Raw genomic sequence first — 17,380 nt, 5'->3', positions numbered from 1 at the left:
AACACCACTGCCCCATTTAGTCAGCACCCAGTGCTCCTCAGTAGAGTTAGTTAAGTTGGTCATGTGGTGAAAGGAGGACAAGTCTAGGCTATGAAGCCCCACATAATTGAAAGCAACACAAATTTCAGACTTGAAAAGCGACTGTCATTTGAGGTGAACTGCTGCCAGTTCACGTGGAAACTATAATAAATACATCACCTGTAATAAAATCTGTTGTCAGTGAAGGTCAAAAGGAGAGAAACTTTAAAAAAACAAGTGAAACAAAGCAGAATACGAAATAGTTTGGGATGCAGACGTTGTTTCATCTGGAGGCTGAAGGGTGTTTGCTAAACTATTGCACGATAGTTTGTTTTAAAAAACATGGGATGTTTGGAAAAGTTTGACAAGCTTAGCAACCTGGTTTGATATATAATGTGGTGTAAGTAGAAAGTTGAAGTTTGATATGAATACTTTGCAAGAATTTCTCTCCCTCATTAACCTCAATGCTTCCCCACACCCATGTTAAATTATGCTGGCCACTTCAAAACAAATGCAGAGTCAGGATTTTCCGTATGCACACAAAGGCTCTGTGTCGCACAACAAAAGCACCCTGCATTTGTTGCATAAGTTTGGGGGTTTGTGGCTGTTCACAGCACAATCTCTCCCTGGGATTAAAGTAGTGGTGGTGTAGACAGAGAGAGAACACAGGAAGAAAGAGCAAGTGGGAGACAACGCATGAGGCAAAGAGAAAAAAAGACAGATAGGAAGAGGGAAAGAGAGAGGGGGAAAAAAGACGAGAATGAGAGAACCGGGAGTCAAGGTGGGGCTGTGGACGCTGGATTTCAAATTGGACAGAGTAATTACAAAGAGGCCAGGTTGGGAAGAGATGTAGTCAGATTGTAAAGGAGATAAGATCAATGTAACAAGGCACAAAAGAAAAATATATAAAGTTAGATGCTGCTAAAAAATGCATCTGAAAAGACTGGAGCTCACAAGAATCAACTTGTTCCTGTGGGACCAGGGTGGGGACAGAAAGATTCAAAGCCCACTGCCAAAACATCTGCTATCTACATCAGTTGCACCCTTGCTCACTGCTGTGCTATGTTTCTCTCACTCAACAAAGTTTCACATTACCACCACCATTTACAGGAAGAGGTCACACTGTATATTTCTAGCCTGCATTAACTTTGCACTAATAACGTTGAAATTTAGGTCAATTCCAATCTCCTGCTCCAAAACTAATTTAAAGAAAAAAATTCCCCTAGTTACTGCCCACGAGTATGGCACTTTGTGCCAGGTAATGGGTGCTACAGATGGGCTAGCCAGCCAAGGAGTACCAAGATGAGACAGCTTGGAACCTTTAGCTGTCCTGAGATCTACAAACATGTACTTCACCAGCTACTGCTATCCCCACTTCCCCAGAGCAGCAAAGTAGCCTCAAACATAGAACATCACAGTGCTGTACAGGCCCTTTGACCCTCAATGTTGCACCACCCTGTAAAACACATCTGAAGCCCATCTAACCTATACTATTCCATTCTCACCCGTATGCCTATCTAATGACCATTTAAATGCCTGTAAAGTTGGCAAGTCTTCAACTGTTGCATGCAGTGGGTTCCACGGCCCTACTGAGTAGAGAAACTGACATCTGTCCGATATCGCCCCTCAATTTGAAGCTATGCCCCCTCGTGCTATCCATCACCATCCTCGGAAAAAGGCTTTCACTGTCCACCCAATAGGATTCTGAACGCTTAGCTCCTCACACATCTTTTGTCCAACTGAGCCCTTCATCCCTGTAACTTCACATCCACTCTTTCAGCAAGCAAATTTTGCCCATGCATCTTAGCATTCCCTATCAAATATCATTAACATCCTCATTTATAATGCTTGTGGACATGTCTCTTCATAATCCTTCATCACCTTCAGAACTACCATTCTTTTTCTTGCTTTACCACTTAAAGTCACACCCTACTCTCCAACAATCACCCTAACACATTCTTTTCCCTACTGTAAAGCTTTATTACCTCAAATATTCTGTCAACATTCAGTTCTTTGTTAAGTGTATCAGCTCATCCAATGGACTAAAGGCAGCTAATTAAGCACAGCAAAGTCTTGCATGCAGTAATGTGATAATCCCCACATAATCTGCTTCAGTGATTTTGATTAAGGGATAGATATCGCCAGAACAGAGAGAACTCCTATGTGTATATTTATATTTCTTTTATATCCATCTGAGAAAGAAGAGCCCCAGTTTAATATTCCATTAGAAAGACAGCCCATACGTTGAACTCAGAACACCTGGAGCAGGGCTTCAAACCTCAATCTCTATGGCTCAGTTTTTCATTTGTAAATTGGGCCTCACTATTTAAGCTTATGAGTGCCCAATGGGGCAGCGTGCTGTGGAGAGGTTAGCAGACCCTAGCAGAGATCAAGAGAGCAGAAAATTGACAAAAGAAAACCAAAGGCAGGTTCGTTGGAGATGAACGTATCTGCAGCCTTGACTCTTGGTGTTTAGAGATAATACTGCATTCAATCACTGGGACTCTTCCCCTCTGGCTGCTTTTTATTACACTTCTAATCTAATTTAATTACTCTGCACTGATCCATAAAACCACAGCCGAATCTAGCCTGTGAACATGGGGGAGCATTTGAACAAGTCTTTGGCTACTTTACACAAAGTAAACTCCTAACTATGGAGGTCAAATAGCACTCAGGTTTCTGAACTATGTGAATTAAAAACAGGATTTCTAAAAGGAATGCAAATGAGATAGATCTGTTAGATACTGCCTGATACATGCACACTGGTGAACTGACTGACTGGGACAATTCAGAGGCAAAATTATGGACTATTAGCAACCTCAGGTCCCAAAGTTGCCAGTTGTTCAATGCTCTGAAACAACTTGGGAGGGAAGTGGAAGAGAGAAGAAAAGGAGAGACAGACTCTGTGGCATCTCATCCAACTATATGGAGAAATGTGTGGAGGTCTCAGGGTTGGACAGCTGGAGGTGTTTATAAAGACAGGGGTGCAAAGACATGGAGAGATTTGAAAAAAAGAACAATTTTAAAAAAAGGTGCTGCTGCTCCAAGAATTTCTGCTTAGATGTAGTGGTGTTTGGAAAAGCAGAGATTGTTGTACTGGGCTGCTTTGAAACTGGCAGCTTCTGTAAGCAAGCACAAATTCTGCACAATCCTAAAATCCTTAGCTGACTCTTTTCTTGAATACATGTATCATCTCAAAACAGAATACATGTGTTGCCAACTCCTGAACTGTACTTAGTGGCAAGCAAAGACAGGAGTAATGACCATTCAACTAAAAAAAACTCAGTGAATAGAAGCTGTACAACAACATTGATTTTTTAAAAACAAAATCCAGCTCAACAATGCTACAGTTCAAAAGCTGGATGGCACCAGCAGATCTGCCCTTTCCTTCCTTGCTCTGAGACAAAAAAGTCTGTTTCACAGGTTAGGCTATATTTAAAAGGGAAACAGACCTAGATGGCGTTGCAGTGTAGAGCTTGCTGAATTTCATTAACATGACTCAGGAGATGTTTTTCCTGCCATAGAAAACAAATCCAAAATTAATGTGCTTTAATGGGCTCCATTTATCTCCTAGCTGACCTTTCCATGCCTCAGCATAGCTCAGGATTGTGCATATGAGAATTACAGAAAAAACATTTTGTTCCTTTTCATTCAAGGATCTATCCAGAAGGATCCCAATACTTCCCACCTCCCCCTACAACTGCAGCATCCAACTGCTTGCACAATTCCAGGCTTTTAACCTCTACTACTTTATCGGGAAGTTTATTCTTCACATTTTGAACTAGTTTGAACCAGTGTTCACTAGATTTACTGGTATAGTTTTAATTTCAAACTAACAGGGAAATGGGACAAGAGCAGAGTGTGGGACGAATTGAATTGAACAGCAGAACCAAATGTTGAAATAGCCTGAGATTAGAGTTCAAACGGAAGTAATATTCCGGATTAACTGAAGCAATACTGAAGCAATCCATGTCCATATCCAAACTGAAAACCCAAGCCTGAATATATAATTGACAAATAACTTTCCCTTCAAATAATCACCATCTCCAACAACAGTCCATTTCCTGTGGATATTCAATTGCATTACCACTGAATTTGCTACTATTAACATCCAACAGGTTCCTATTTACCAGAAATGGAACGGGACTTAACTATACCAATACTGTGGCTACAACAGGAGGTCAGAGATTGGGAAATCTAAGGTAAGTAACTCATTACTTGACTTCTGAAATCCACCAACTGCAAGGCTCAAATGAGGAATGCGATGGAATGTTTCCCACTTGTTTGGATGAGTGCAGCTCCAACAACACAAGCAGCTTGATGGCATCCAGGTAAAGTAGTCCAGCTCTAATCTTCAAATTAAAATATTTACTTCCCTCAAAACTGAGGGTGTTTGGCACATGGAAGATTGCCGCAGTTTCTCACCAAGGCTCCTTCAACATCCCATGAATTCTAAGAACAGCACCAACTGCAAGTTCCGTTCAAGCTACACATCATCCTGGCTTGGAAATATATTACCATCCCATCACTGTCATTGGGTCAAAATCCCAGAACTCAAAACATTTACCTCAAGGCATGAAACAGTTCAAGGCAGAGGCCCAGCACTACCTGTTCATGAAAGTAATTAGAGATGGACAACAAATGTACAGCCAACAACATATCGACTTCTTTCAAGATTCAACATCCTTAAATCTTTCCTTCGAAGTGGAATGTTCAAAGTTAGAAATGAGCCACATGGATCTCAGCTGCATGGCTGAAGTTGTTTTATACTGGTTACTATCCAGATGATTTTCCTCACTTTTATAAGTTACTTTGGAGGTAGCATTTTCCATGATTCAAGATATAGTGACTATACAACTTCTAACAGTTTACTACAATTAGAAGGGCTGGACTCCACTAACAGAGTCGAAAGCAATATATTTTCATTTCAGAAAGAACAAATTAATTTTGCCTAAGCCTCACCTCCAATAAGCAGGAGCAGCTTTATGAACATCTTTGTCACCAAGCTCAAAATCATGTGATCAGTTATGTGGTTCTCCTTCCTCCTTTTAGTTCACCAGGCCAAATGCCCTCTCGGATGACCCCCTGCCCGAGCCTGAACCCCACATCAATCTGGTGTTTCTCAACTATCATCCTGTACACCCACGTCAGCTTATCTTGTTCATGAGACCATCTCCTACTCCCTCGAAACTATTCCCACAACACTGTTGGCCATCTAACATCCATCTCGTTTCCATTCGGCTGATAGTTATCAGTTTACTCTCCTCGGTACTCCCCTTTCAAATTACTATCATAACACTCTTCAAAAACAACTTTTGACCTTTCTGCCCTTGCAAACCATTACCCCACCTCCAACCTCCCCTTTATTTCTAAAGCTCTTGAACACGTGTCACCTCCCAAATTGCTGCAGTCTTTCCTCTAGTCAAGGTTCCACTGTGGTCACTATACCAAACATTCTGACCAAAAATCACAAAATGACAATGTAACTCTGACAAAGGTAAACAACGTCATCCTTGTTCTCTTATCTGTCTGAACATATTATTCAAAGCAAGTATGATTTTTCATATGTATGCTGATAGCAGCTAGCTCTATTTCAACTCCTTGACCAATCATTATTTCAGAAGAGCTTACCTGATAACCAAACCTGGATGGAAGGAAATTACTGCCAACTAAATATTCGGAAAACCGAAGAGATTACTTTAGATTCATGACAGAAACTCTGTTCTCTGATCACTCTCCATGTCTTCCCAACAATTAGTTGAGGCAGTGTGTTGACAATTTTGATGTCATATTTGAGTCCAACCTTTACACCATATATTTTCATGGTTATTAAAACCACCTATTTCTACCTCAATAACTTTGCCAATCTCTGCCTGTGTCATAGTGTTGCTGAAACATTCAGTCATGCCTATGACCATTCCAATATACTCCTAAATCAGACTCCTTCCATAAATCGGAGGTCCTAACTTGCACCAAGTACTGTTCACCCATTACCCCTGTGTTCACTGAGCTGCACTGGCTCCTTGTTTACAATGGCTTTACAAGTCTCAGTCAGCTTTATTCCAAATTCTCTCCAGGCCATTACACCTCTATCTCTAATTTCCTCCAATACCACAGTTTTCCAAGATCTGTGCTCCTCCAATTCTCAACTCATTAACCTCTCTGAATTTAATCATACCATCACAATTGGCTCTACTTCTGGCTGCTAAGGGCCCAAATTCTGAAATTTCTCCACCTCTCCTTTCTTCTTTAAGGTGCTCCTCAAACTGCGTCCAAGCTTTTCTCATGTCCGTAATGCGCTTAGAGCTGAAATTTGCTTGTACCATTCTTGTAAAGCATGTCCACCACACTCACATATTTGTAAGCAACCTTTGAGATAAGATTGTCTACAAGTGGTGGGAAGATTAGTGGGCTATTTATAAACCTGAACCCCACCTGTAAGCAACAGAAGGTTGGGGGGGGGGGAATAAGGAGAAGTGCAGTATGCCCGTGTGCGTGCTTGCACTTGAGCAATAACATGCACACAGGCAAGTGAGACAGCGCATATACATCGGTGTTCCTGGGAATGGGAAGAGATATTTTTGCTCTTGAATTCTGGTCAGTGGGAACTGGTAGGAAGGAGGAGTCACTTCCCAAAGCAGTGACCTCTAACATCTAGGATGGGGAACAGCACAGATGTGAAGGAACACCATCAGCTCCTAGACTCATCCAATCCTGGCAGAGATATACGACAGCACCATTCCATCAGCATTCCAGGAGTCAAACTGCTGGAACTCCCTACAGCACAGAAGCACCTTTGCCACACAGGTCTTTATGAACTAAAGCTAGACAACCATAACCTTTTTAAAGGCAACTGAGGAAGACAATAAATGTACAGGCTTTTAGCTATGAATTTATTAAAACTCAATATTAATCCTGTGGATTATTTTGTGAAGTAAAGATACTGGATGCTAACATTGAGACCGAGTATCTGGGTTCACAAAGGGCTAAGGCACTTGTATGCAGTACAGCGGACTGGCTCATGCCCCTTGGAACACAACCCAATCACGGAAGAGGGAAGATACAATGGTGAATTTAAAAATAAAAAGCTCATTCATAACAAGTAGTCAGAACAAGCTACAAATTCCTCAGATTCCAGAGATAAACTGCCCTGATATGTTAGCCTCTCATGGATTTGTTTAGAAATTCAAAATGTGAGAAATTATTAAAGTAAATTTACACAGTTGTTAAAATTCTGCCACATCTGCAGAAAGTTAAAGCTCTCCAATCTGGCCAGACAGCTGTAGGTCACTGAATAAAGCAGTCTGTATAGATTTTCAGCTGGAACTGCTCAGAATGTAATCCAGATCTTAAGGCTGCACAAATCATCTGGAACAACAGGCAAACGCTTCAATTTATCAATTCACAAAGACTCAAGTTTTCAATGCAAACTTCACTGTGTCCAGGAGGAGGATTAGTTCATGCAGCACAGACCAGGGAATGAATTTAGAAGGATCAGTGAAGGGATCAAGGATGCTACCACTCATTTTGGACAGGGACCAAGCGAATCCAGGCTCCCATCTGGCCAGGGTGGGGCAAGTAAAGGGACAGCTGGAGCCTCCCCTCATGAATGATACGGTCTGGGGATCCTAGTTACACAAGCCACAATCAGGATTCCCTAGAGAGTCATACAGCATGGAAACAGACCTTCCAGTCCAACTCACCCACACCAACCAGATATCCTAAACTGAACTAGCCCCATTTGCCTGTGCTTGGCCTATATCTCTCTCTCTCTCTCTCAGCCTATTTATGTACCTGTCCAAATGTCTTTTAAATGCTGTAACTGCACTCACCTCTATCACCACCTCTGACAATTCATTCCATATACACATCACCCTGTGCAAAGTTGCCCTTCAGGTCCCTTTGAAATTTTTTCCCTCTCATCTTAAACCTAAGTCCTCTAGTGTTGGCTCCCTTACCCTTGGGAGAAAGACCTTGGCTATTCACCTTATTTACATCTGTCATGATTTTATAAACCTCTGAGGTCGCCTCTCAGTCACTGATGCTCCAGCAAAAAAAAGTCCCAATCTATCCAGCTTCTCATTATAACTCAAAACTCGCCAAGTCCCAGCGGACATCATTGTAAATTTCCGTACCCTTTCTAGTTAAACATCCTTCCTACAGCAAGGTGACCAGAATTGGATGTGGTATTCTAGAAATGGCTTCACCGATATCTCATACATCTGCAACATATATCCTGTACTAAATGCTCTGACCAATGGAAGGCAAGGGTGCCAAATTCCTTCACACCCTGTCTACCTCCAATGCCACTTTCAAGAAACTATGAATGTGCACCTATGATCGCTCTGTTCTCAACACTCCCCAGGGCACTACCATTAACTATTAATTAACCTTAATCGGGAACAGTTCTTTGAAATTGGTTGACATGAGGTAGGCACTGCTGACTAGTCTGCTATTTACTGCTAATCTCAACTATTTTTTAAAAATTCATTCATTGGCTAGATGATGTCCATGTCCAATGTAGCATCCATTATCTGCTCTGAATTTCCCAGAGGGCAGTTGGGTTGCAAGTTTGGAGTCACATGTAGATCAGACCAAGTTAAGACAGGAGCTTCCTTCCCTAAAGGACATGAACGAACCTGATGGGTTTTTCTAACAATTGACAATGGCGTCACTATCACTAGATGCCTTATTCCAGATATTTATTGAATTCAATTTACATCATTTCCCAAGGCAGGATTCGCACCCAGGTCCCCTAGAACATTACCAAGCCCTCGGATTAACAGTCCAGCGATAATATCACTAGGCCATCACCTCCCCTAACTACCATGGAGAAAGTGGTATACAACTGCGGCCTTGAACCAGTGGAGTAGATTTGAGGGGTCGAATAGACTACTTCTGTTCCTATTTTTTATTTGTTATGGTTAACCACTGCGGTCTTTGCAATTCAGGAGACCCAAACTACAACCGTTCTACAGCAACAGATGGACTGGTGATATTGTTCCAAGTCAGGTTGTGTGGAGCCTGGACGGCAAGTGATTCCCAAGCATCTGCTATCCCCGTCTGGATGGTAGTGGATGTAGGCCTGGGAGGAATCTGGTGGATCACAGCAATAGATCCTGCAGACAGACTCTGCCACTAGCTGGAATTGACAGAGATAGCAGTATGATACCAGTCAAATGGGCTGCTTTCATACAGATGACAATATGGAGCTTGAGTGTTAATGTAGCTCCACCAGTCCAGGCAGCAGAGAGCATTCGGTGCAAGCCATAAATATAAAATGCGTAACGTTATGTGTACATAAATGATTTGGATGCAAGCATAAGAGGTACAGTTAGTAAATTTGCAGATGACACCAAAATTGGAGGTGTAGTGGACAGCAAAGAGGGTGACCTCGGATTACAACAGGATCTGGATCAGATGGGCCAATGGGCTGAGAAGTGGCAGATGAAGTTTAATTCAGGTAAATGCGAGGTGCTGCATTTTGGGAAAGCAAATCTTAGCAGGACTTATACACTTAATGATAAGGTCCTGGGGAGTGTTGCTGAACAAAGAGACCTTGAAGTGCAGGTTCATAGCTCCTTGAAAGTGGAGTCGCAGGTAGATAGGATAGTGACGGTGGCGTTTGGTATGCCTTCCTTTATTGATCAGAGTACTGAGTACAGGAGTTGGGAGGTCATGTTGCGGCTGTACAGGACATTGGTTAGGCCACTGTTGAAATATTGCGTGCAATTCTGGTCTCCTTCCTATCAGAAAGATGTTGTGAAACTTGAAAGGGTTCAGAAAAGATTTACAAGGATGTTGCCAGGGTTGGAGGATTTGAGGCTGAACAGGCTGGGGCTGTTTTCCCTTGAATGTCGGAGGCTGAGGGGTGACCTTATAGAAGTTTACAAAATTATGAGGGGCATGGGTAGGATAAATAGGCAAAATCTTTTCCCTGGGGTCGGGGAGTCCAGAACTAGAGGGCATAGGTTTAGGGTGAGAGGATAAAGATATAAAAGAGACCCAAGGGGCAACATTTTCACACAGAGGGTGGTACATGTATGGAATGAGCTGCCAGACGACGTGGTGGAGGCTGGTACAATTGCAACATTTAAGAGGCATTTGGATGCGTATATGAATAGGAAGGGTTTGGAGGGATATGGGCCGGGTGCTGGTAGGTGGGACTAGCTTGGGTTGGGATATCTGGTCGGCATGGACGGGTTGGACCAAAGGGTCTGTTTCCATGCTGTACATCTCTATGACTCTAATAGAAGGTGCAGATTTCTCACTATTAAAATGATCACATTCTGGTTATAAGCTTTGTGCAAGTCATTGAAAAACACCATTGGTCTAACAAGTTCAAGCCCCAGTCCGACCCTTTCACTCCACATACTGGACTTTGTGATTTTTTTTCTGAAAACATATGTAGGCTGATTCACGTTGGCACTCAAGGAAATTGGATTATCATCTTAAAGAATGTGCAGGATTTATGGGGAGGTGGTGAGGGGATGAACTGCTTTTTTGGAGAGTCAGGCACAATGGGCCAAATGGCCTCCTTTACAGAATTCTGGCCACAATTTAATACATTGTGAAAACTGGGTAGTAGTGAACAAGCCTTTGCAATAGAGAACATGGAGTTATTGTGCTTTCATATAAAGGTTACTGTGAGTCAGTGAAAGGTGAGACACACGATTACCTTGAGCGTCACATGGGCAGGTAGCACCTCAGATGGGATCCGCATCGTAAAGGCCCGGCTAATGTACGCAGAGCTGTCTGGGACGCTGAAGGACACAGCGGGGGCATCCGATTCCAGTAGCACCGAATGCATGGAGGCCTCGATCTGGCTGTCCAAGTCTTTGACGATCTGAACTGGCTCATTCTGCCAGTGTGCCAGCACTGCCGCCTCCAGAAGCTCAAGTAACAACAGAGTCCTCCCCAATTCGTGCAGCAGAAGCATTCTCCAAAGCCAGAAGAGGCAATTTAAAATAGAACAGAAATGTAGAGACAGTGCTGATCAGGTAGTAGCAGCTGCAGGGAGAGAAAACCCAACACTGCGGCGATACTCTTATTTTAAAGTCACACCAGCTGCAATCCTATCATTTATCCTCTGTGGTTGGTGTCTGACAACAACCTGCAAATAAAGGAGAAAGAACAAATACATTATTTAGAGAAATTCCTCTGGCAGAGACGACCAGCACAAGGGAGCTTAATCTTAATATTAATACAAGGCTGTTCAAATGTAGAAAGGCAGGGGATAAATTGAAAACCTTGAAACTGCGAAAGACATATTTGTTAGGAAATTATATTAAGGGGAATGGATCCAACATGGGGATATAAAGATCACCAATGATCAAAGTGAACAGCGAAAAAAGTTCTGAGGAGCTGAACGACCTCCTTCCATGTTTAGAACAGTACAATGTGTTTTCTACCGAGAACTAACTAATAAGGACAATTGTATTGTTGCAAAACAACTGAACTTGGGTGTCTGGGTTGCATTCACAGTTCATAAATGTCAGCTCACAGGATGCCAACCATCTGGCATTTACACTGGAATGGTGCAGCCCAGCCCCAAGCCTTGGCACAAGTGGCAGCATGTGAGGAATGTGCAATGAGGCAAGATCTCAAACAGTGGGGTAATGCATGCGACATGCTTGTCAGAGCTGGATTAGCGTCAGTGAAGGAATGCAGATTTTCAGCAAGGGATGATTTTTTTTTAAAATAAATTAACAATCCTGAATGTCAGTTGGCCTCAGTAAATCTCACTTTTATTGGGATGGGCATTAGCTACAGCAAGGTTACTGAGCAGCATTATAGTAATTCAAGACTTCACCGTCCAGTGTGGACTTGTAGGTGAGGTGAAGACCCTGCTTTAGAAAGCCTGTAATGTTGAACTTTCATCTATACTTCTTCATTTTTTAAATTTATACCTAAGATTGTGTACGAGGTGTCTTCACACTTAAGATGCCAGAAATGGTGTCTTTGTACACTTTGCTGTGGTCATGTAGCCCTGTGCTTGAGTACATGTGACAATAAAGCCTAATTCTAACGTAATTCCCCAAAATTATTCAATTGTTAAAAAGGATGCCATCTAAATAGTGCACACTGAGTCAGGTGTGAACAGCTGGCAATGAAACACCAAGAAAGAATGGCCCAGTAATCAAATTCCAATGCATTTCTTTTGTGTGCGATGCTCAATTTACAGGCATTTTTTTGTTGCTTCCTCACATATCATAACAGAACTCAATTTATTTCATTCAAGTCTTTTGTCCTTTCATCCTTTTGAAATCTCAAATTTGAGACATCAACTCTGATCTACCCTCTGGAACAAAATTCAATGACCACCAGTAAAAGAACAATAACACTTTTTTTTAAAAAGAAAGGCATTACCCCTTAGTTAACCATTGCAATGAAGAGTACAAATGCTCTCATCTGCAGGACTGGAAGCTAACCAAGAATTCCTGGTTTGCATTTTAAAAAGATACAATGACTTACCAGTGCGAATGCCTGCTTGATCTGCAGATCTCCTCCATGAGATTTTAATTAAATACTTCCTGAACATTACCCTCTGAACTCGGTATGACAAAAAGGTACTTTTCATTAAGCTGTTAAGGCTTCAAGTAACTATTTCAATAAAGTGGAAGTGTAGTACGCTTGGAAGTAACAAATGATTTTGAACAATTGGCTCTGAAGTCTCCCTCCACACGAAGATTATCTTCATTTCATGTTGGGATCTGTTCCTGATAATTCAACTGCTATCGATATGGAAGGCGGCAAAATGAACAGATCTTAAGACTAAATTTCTAGATTTTTCATTTAAATGACTTCAGAAACTCATGTTTCATTATTCAATTAGGTTAAGACAGTTATACAATTTCTAACTAGCTTTCATGGTTCAGGTAGCTGATCTCAGGACAGAAAAACAGCAGCCTCAATTTGCTTGGGCTTCAGAAAGGCATAATTGGGCAATGCTCCCTGGGTTCCCAGTCAAAGTTCTCGTGAACGGTCACTTGCACATAGCCTAGTGGGATATCAGAACTGGGCACAAGTTTGAACAATCCCATTACCAGCAATAACCCAACTAGAGAGAGCAAGTACACTTCAAATACACTATGCACAGGGAGTTTTCCTGGTGTGCTGTTAAAAGGTGCCACATGTAGTTTTGACATTGATTGGTAAACAAGTCTACATACTGCTTTGTGTGAAGCAGAGGTTTCAGTTGGCTGCCGTTTTTGCAGTCGCCAAATGAAACACAAATGTGATTACACCATACATGATCAACAGGTGATTAACATTCCAATTCCACAAACTCCCACCCTTAGAACAGAATAATAGGGTCAAAACTGGGAAGCCCATCAACAGAATAGAAGGAAGAATGATATTGATTTTTTTAATCACTAGAACATTCTTCAGCAAATGCAATTACATAAATGATTTGGATGCGAGCATAAGAGGTACAGTTAGTAAGTTTGCAGATGACACCAAAATTGGAGACGTAGTGGACAGGGAAGAGGGTTACCTCAGATTACAGCAGGTTCTTGACCAGATGGGCCAATGGGCTGAGAAGTGGCAGATGAAGTTTAATTCAGATAAATGCGAGGTGTTGCATGTTGGGAAAGCAAATCTTAGCAGGACTTATACACTTAATGGTAAGGTCCTTGGGCGTGTTGCTGAACAGAGAGACCTTGGAGTGCAGATTCATAGCTCCTTGAAAGTGGAGTCGCAGGTAGATAGGATAGTGAAGGCGGTGTTTGGTATGCTTTCCTTTATTGGTCAGAGTATTGACTACAGAGGTTGGGAGGTCATGTTGCGGCTATACAGGACATTGGTTAGGCCACTGTTGGAATATTGCGTGCAATTCTGGTCTCCTTCCTATTGGAAAGATGTTGTGAAATTTGAAAGGGTTCAGAAAAGATTTACAAGGATGTTGCCAGGGTTGGAGGGTCTAAGCTACAGGGAGAGGCTGAACAGGCTGGAGCTGTTTTCCCTGGAGCGTCGGAGGCTGAGGGGTGACCTCATAGAGGTTTACAAAATTACTGAGGGGCATGGATAGGATATATAGGCAAAATGTCTTTTCCCTGGGGTCAGGGAGTCCAGAACTAGAGGGCATAGGTTTAGGGTGAGAGGGGAAGCATATAAGACAGACCTAAGGGGCAACTTTTTCACACAGAGGGTGGTACATGTATGGAATGAACTGCCAGAGGATATGGTGCAGGCTGGTACAATCGCAACATTTAAGAGGCATTTGGATGGGTATATGAATAGGAAGGGTTTGGTGGGATATCTGGTCAGCATGGATGGGTTGGACCAAAAGGGTCTGTTTCCATGCTGTACATCTCTATCTCTCTATAACTATGACAAGATAACAGTAGGTATTTATGTAGTGCCTTCAAAGCAGCAAATCCTTCAGTGATAACTGATAAACAATCAGCAGCAATAGCCCTGAGATTGATCCCTCCTACTCTGAAAGTCACTAAGCCCAATTGTAAATGTTCAGTTACTGCTCTGGCCCAGGGCAGAGCCTAGCAATTTTGGATAGCTGCATGTTCTGAATGAACCAGGGAACGCACAAAATAATTCCTCAGTTAATTATCTGAAAAAGTTCAGTGCTGCCGACAAGTTTGAAATTCAGAATAAATCACATTACACCTTCAGTTGGAAGCCTTCACTTGACTTGGCACCAAACAGCCATTTAATTCAAGATCCTCCTGGGGCCTTGGAATTATGCATCTAAACACATTCCTGCAGCAGAAAGTAATGAACGATTGACAAGCACTTTATGCCATGCCCAATAACATTTCAGCACAAAATATATACACAACACCTAGATGTGCATAAATATATTTCCAAAAAGGTGTGTCTGCCACGTCACACAGTGAAGTGAGTCACAGACACAATCCCACTTAACTCAAACATCCTAGGAATTAGCCAACATACTATAAAAACTGTCTGAACACATTTCTGGCCACTATGGATCCTTACATGCCAGAGGATGTGATTGGTGTTGTCGCCACATACTCCCACCTTACATCCCCCCCAACCCTCTCCCCATCCAATTTCAATTCCATTTACAAAATATTGTTAAAATTATTGAATCGGTTTCTACCACCCTTCCAGGCAGTGCATTCCAAATAGTAATGTTCAGCTTCAAAAAAACAGGTCCCTTCTAGCTCTTTTGCCAAATAGCTTAAATCTGTACACCCTCTGGTTACTGGCGACTCCGAGCCTGTAACTTCACCTACTCACTTCTGCTGCCTATGTTCTGAATCGATGCTTCTGAATCCTTCAAGTCTTACATGGGACTTGATTTGCTGGTATGTGGAAGTTACGTTTAATTATGTTTTCTTTAAAAATAAAGAAAAACAGCTCACACAGGACACAGTGAGCCAGCACCCGCCCATTGTTGGTTTAAGCACAAATTAAATGGACGATAGGCTGCTAATTCTCAAGTAAAAAAATGGTCTGCAGATGCTGGAGATCACAGCTGCAAATGTGTTGCTGGTCAAAGCACAGCAGGTTAGGCATCTCAGGAATAGAGAATTCGACGTTTCGAGCATAAGCCCTTCATCAGGAATAAGAGAGCGAGCCAAGCAGGCTAAGATAAAAGGTAGGGAGGAGGGACTAGGGGGAGGGGCGATGGAGGTGGGATAGGTGGAAGGAGGTCACGGTGAGGGTGATAGGCCGGAGTGGGGTGGGGGCGGAGAGGTCAGGAAGAGGATTGCAGGTTAGGAGGGCGGTGCTGAGTTGAGGGAACCGACTGAGACAAGGTGGGGGGAGGGGAAATGAGGAAACTGGAGAAATCTGAATTCATACCTTGTGGTTGGAGGGTTCCCAGGCGGAAGATGAGGCGCTCCTCCTCCAGCCGTCGTGTTGTTGTGTTCTGCCGGTGGAGGAGTCCAAGGACCTGCATGTCCTCGGTGGAGTGGGAGGGAGAGTTAAAGTGTTGAGCCACGGGGTGATTGGGTTGGTTGGTTCGGGCGGCCCGGAGGTGTTCTCTGAAGCGTTCCGCAAGTAAGCGGCCTGTCTCACCAATATGGAGGAGGCCACATCGGATGCAGCGGATGCAATAGATGATGTGTGTGGAGGTACAGGTGAACTTGTGGCGGATATGGAAGGATCCCTTGGGGCCTTGGAGGGAAGTGAGTGTGGAGGTGTGGGCGCAAGTTTTACATTTCCTGCGGTTGCAGGGGAAGGTGCCGGGGGTGGAGGTTGGGTTGGTGGGGGGTGTGGATCTGACAAGGGAGTCACGAAGGGAGTGGTCCTTGCGGAACGCTGATAGGGGAGGGGAGGGAAATATATCCTTGGTGGTGGGGTCCGTTTGGAGGTGGCGGAAATGGCGGCGGATGATACGTTGTATGCGGAGGTTGGTGGGGTGGTAGGTGAGAACCAGTGGGGTTCTGTCTTGGTGGCGGTTGGAGGAGCGGGGCTCAAGGGCGGAGGAGCGGGAAGTGGAGGAGATGCGGTGGAGGGCATCGTCGATCACGTCTGGGGGGAATCTGCGGTCCTTGAAGAAGGAGGCCATCTGGGCTGTGCGGTGTTGGAATTGGTCCTCCTGGGAGCAGATGCGGCGGAGACGAAGGAATTGGGAATATGGGATGGCGTTTTTACAGGGGGCAGGGTGGGAGGAGGTGTAGTCCAGGTAGCTGTGGGAGTCAGTCGGTTTATAACAGATGTCTGTGTTGAGTCGGTCGCCCGAGATAGAAATGGAAAGGTCTAGGAAGGGGAGGGAGGAGTCTGAGACAGTCCAGGTGAATTTCAGGTCGGGATGGAAGGTGTTAGTAAAGTTGATGAACTGTTCAACCTCCTCGTGGGAGCACGAGGCAGCGCCGATACAGTCATCGATGTAGCGGAGGAAAAGGTGGGGGGTGGTGCCAGTGTAGTTGCGGAAGATGGACTGTTCCACATATCCTACGAAGAGGCAGGCATAGCTGGGGCCCATGCGGGTGCCCATGGCAACTCCTTTAGTTTGGAGGAAGTGGGAGGATTGAAAAGAGAAGTTATTCAGGGTGAGGACCAGTTCAGTCAGTCGAAGGAGGGTGTCAGTGGAAGGGTACTGGTTGGTGCGGCGGGAAAGGAAGAAGCGAAGGGCTTTGAGTCCTTCGTGGTGGGGGATGGAGGTGTACAGGGACTGGATGTCCATAGTGAAAATAAGGCGTTGGGGACCGGGGAACCGAAAATCCTGGAGGAGGTGCAGGGCGTGGGTGGTGTCCCGAACGTAGGTGGGGAGTTCTTGGACTAAAGGGGACAGGACCGTGTCGAGGTATTGGGAGATGAGTTCGGTGGGGCAGGAGCAGGCTGAGACAATGGGTCGGCCGGGGCAGGCAGGTTTGTGGATTTTGGGCAGGAGGTAGAAACGGGCGGTGCGGGGTTGTGGGACTATGAG

At 43.8% G+C, this 17,380-nt stretch overlaps 1 protein-coding gene across 2 annotated transcripts in view; it reads right to left on the bottom strand.

The window, feature by feature from the left end:
• Positions 1-17,380, bottom strand: part of dag1 (dystroglycan 1) — a 104,629-nt gene that overhangs the window by 26,432 nt on the left and 60,817 nt on the right. For both annotated transcript variants that reach the window (XM_060835755.1, XM_060835754.1), the window contains one exon: positions 10,697-11,131. In XM_060835755.1, the coding sequence (XP_060691738.1) occupies positions 10,697-10,957 (261 nt within the window). In that variant the 5' untranslated portion in view covers positions 10,958-11,131. The remainder of the gene's footprint in view (positions 1-10,696; positions 11,132-17,380) is intronic.

The sequence above is a fragment of the Hemiscyllium ocellatum genome, chromosome 14 (assembly GCF_020745735.1).
Source record: "Hemiscyllium ocellatum isolate sHemOce1 chromosome 14, sHemOce1.pat.X.cur, whole genome shotgun sequence".
NCBI classification, from domain to species: Eukaryota; Metazoa; Chordata; class Chondrichthyes; order Orectolobiformes; family Hemiscylliidae; genus Hemiscyllium; species Hemiscyllium ocellatum.
Note: the sequence above shows the minus strand (reverse complement) of the source record. Positions and strands in the feature narration are given on the sequence as shown.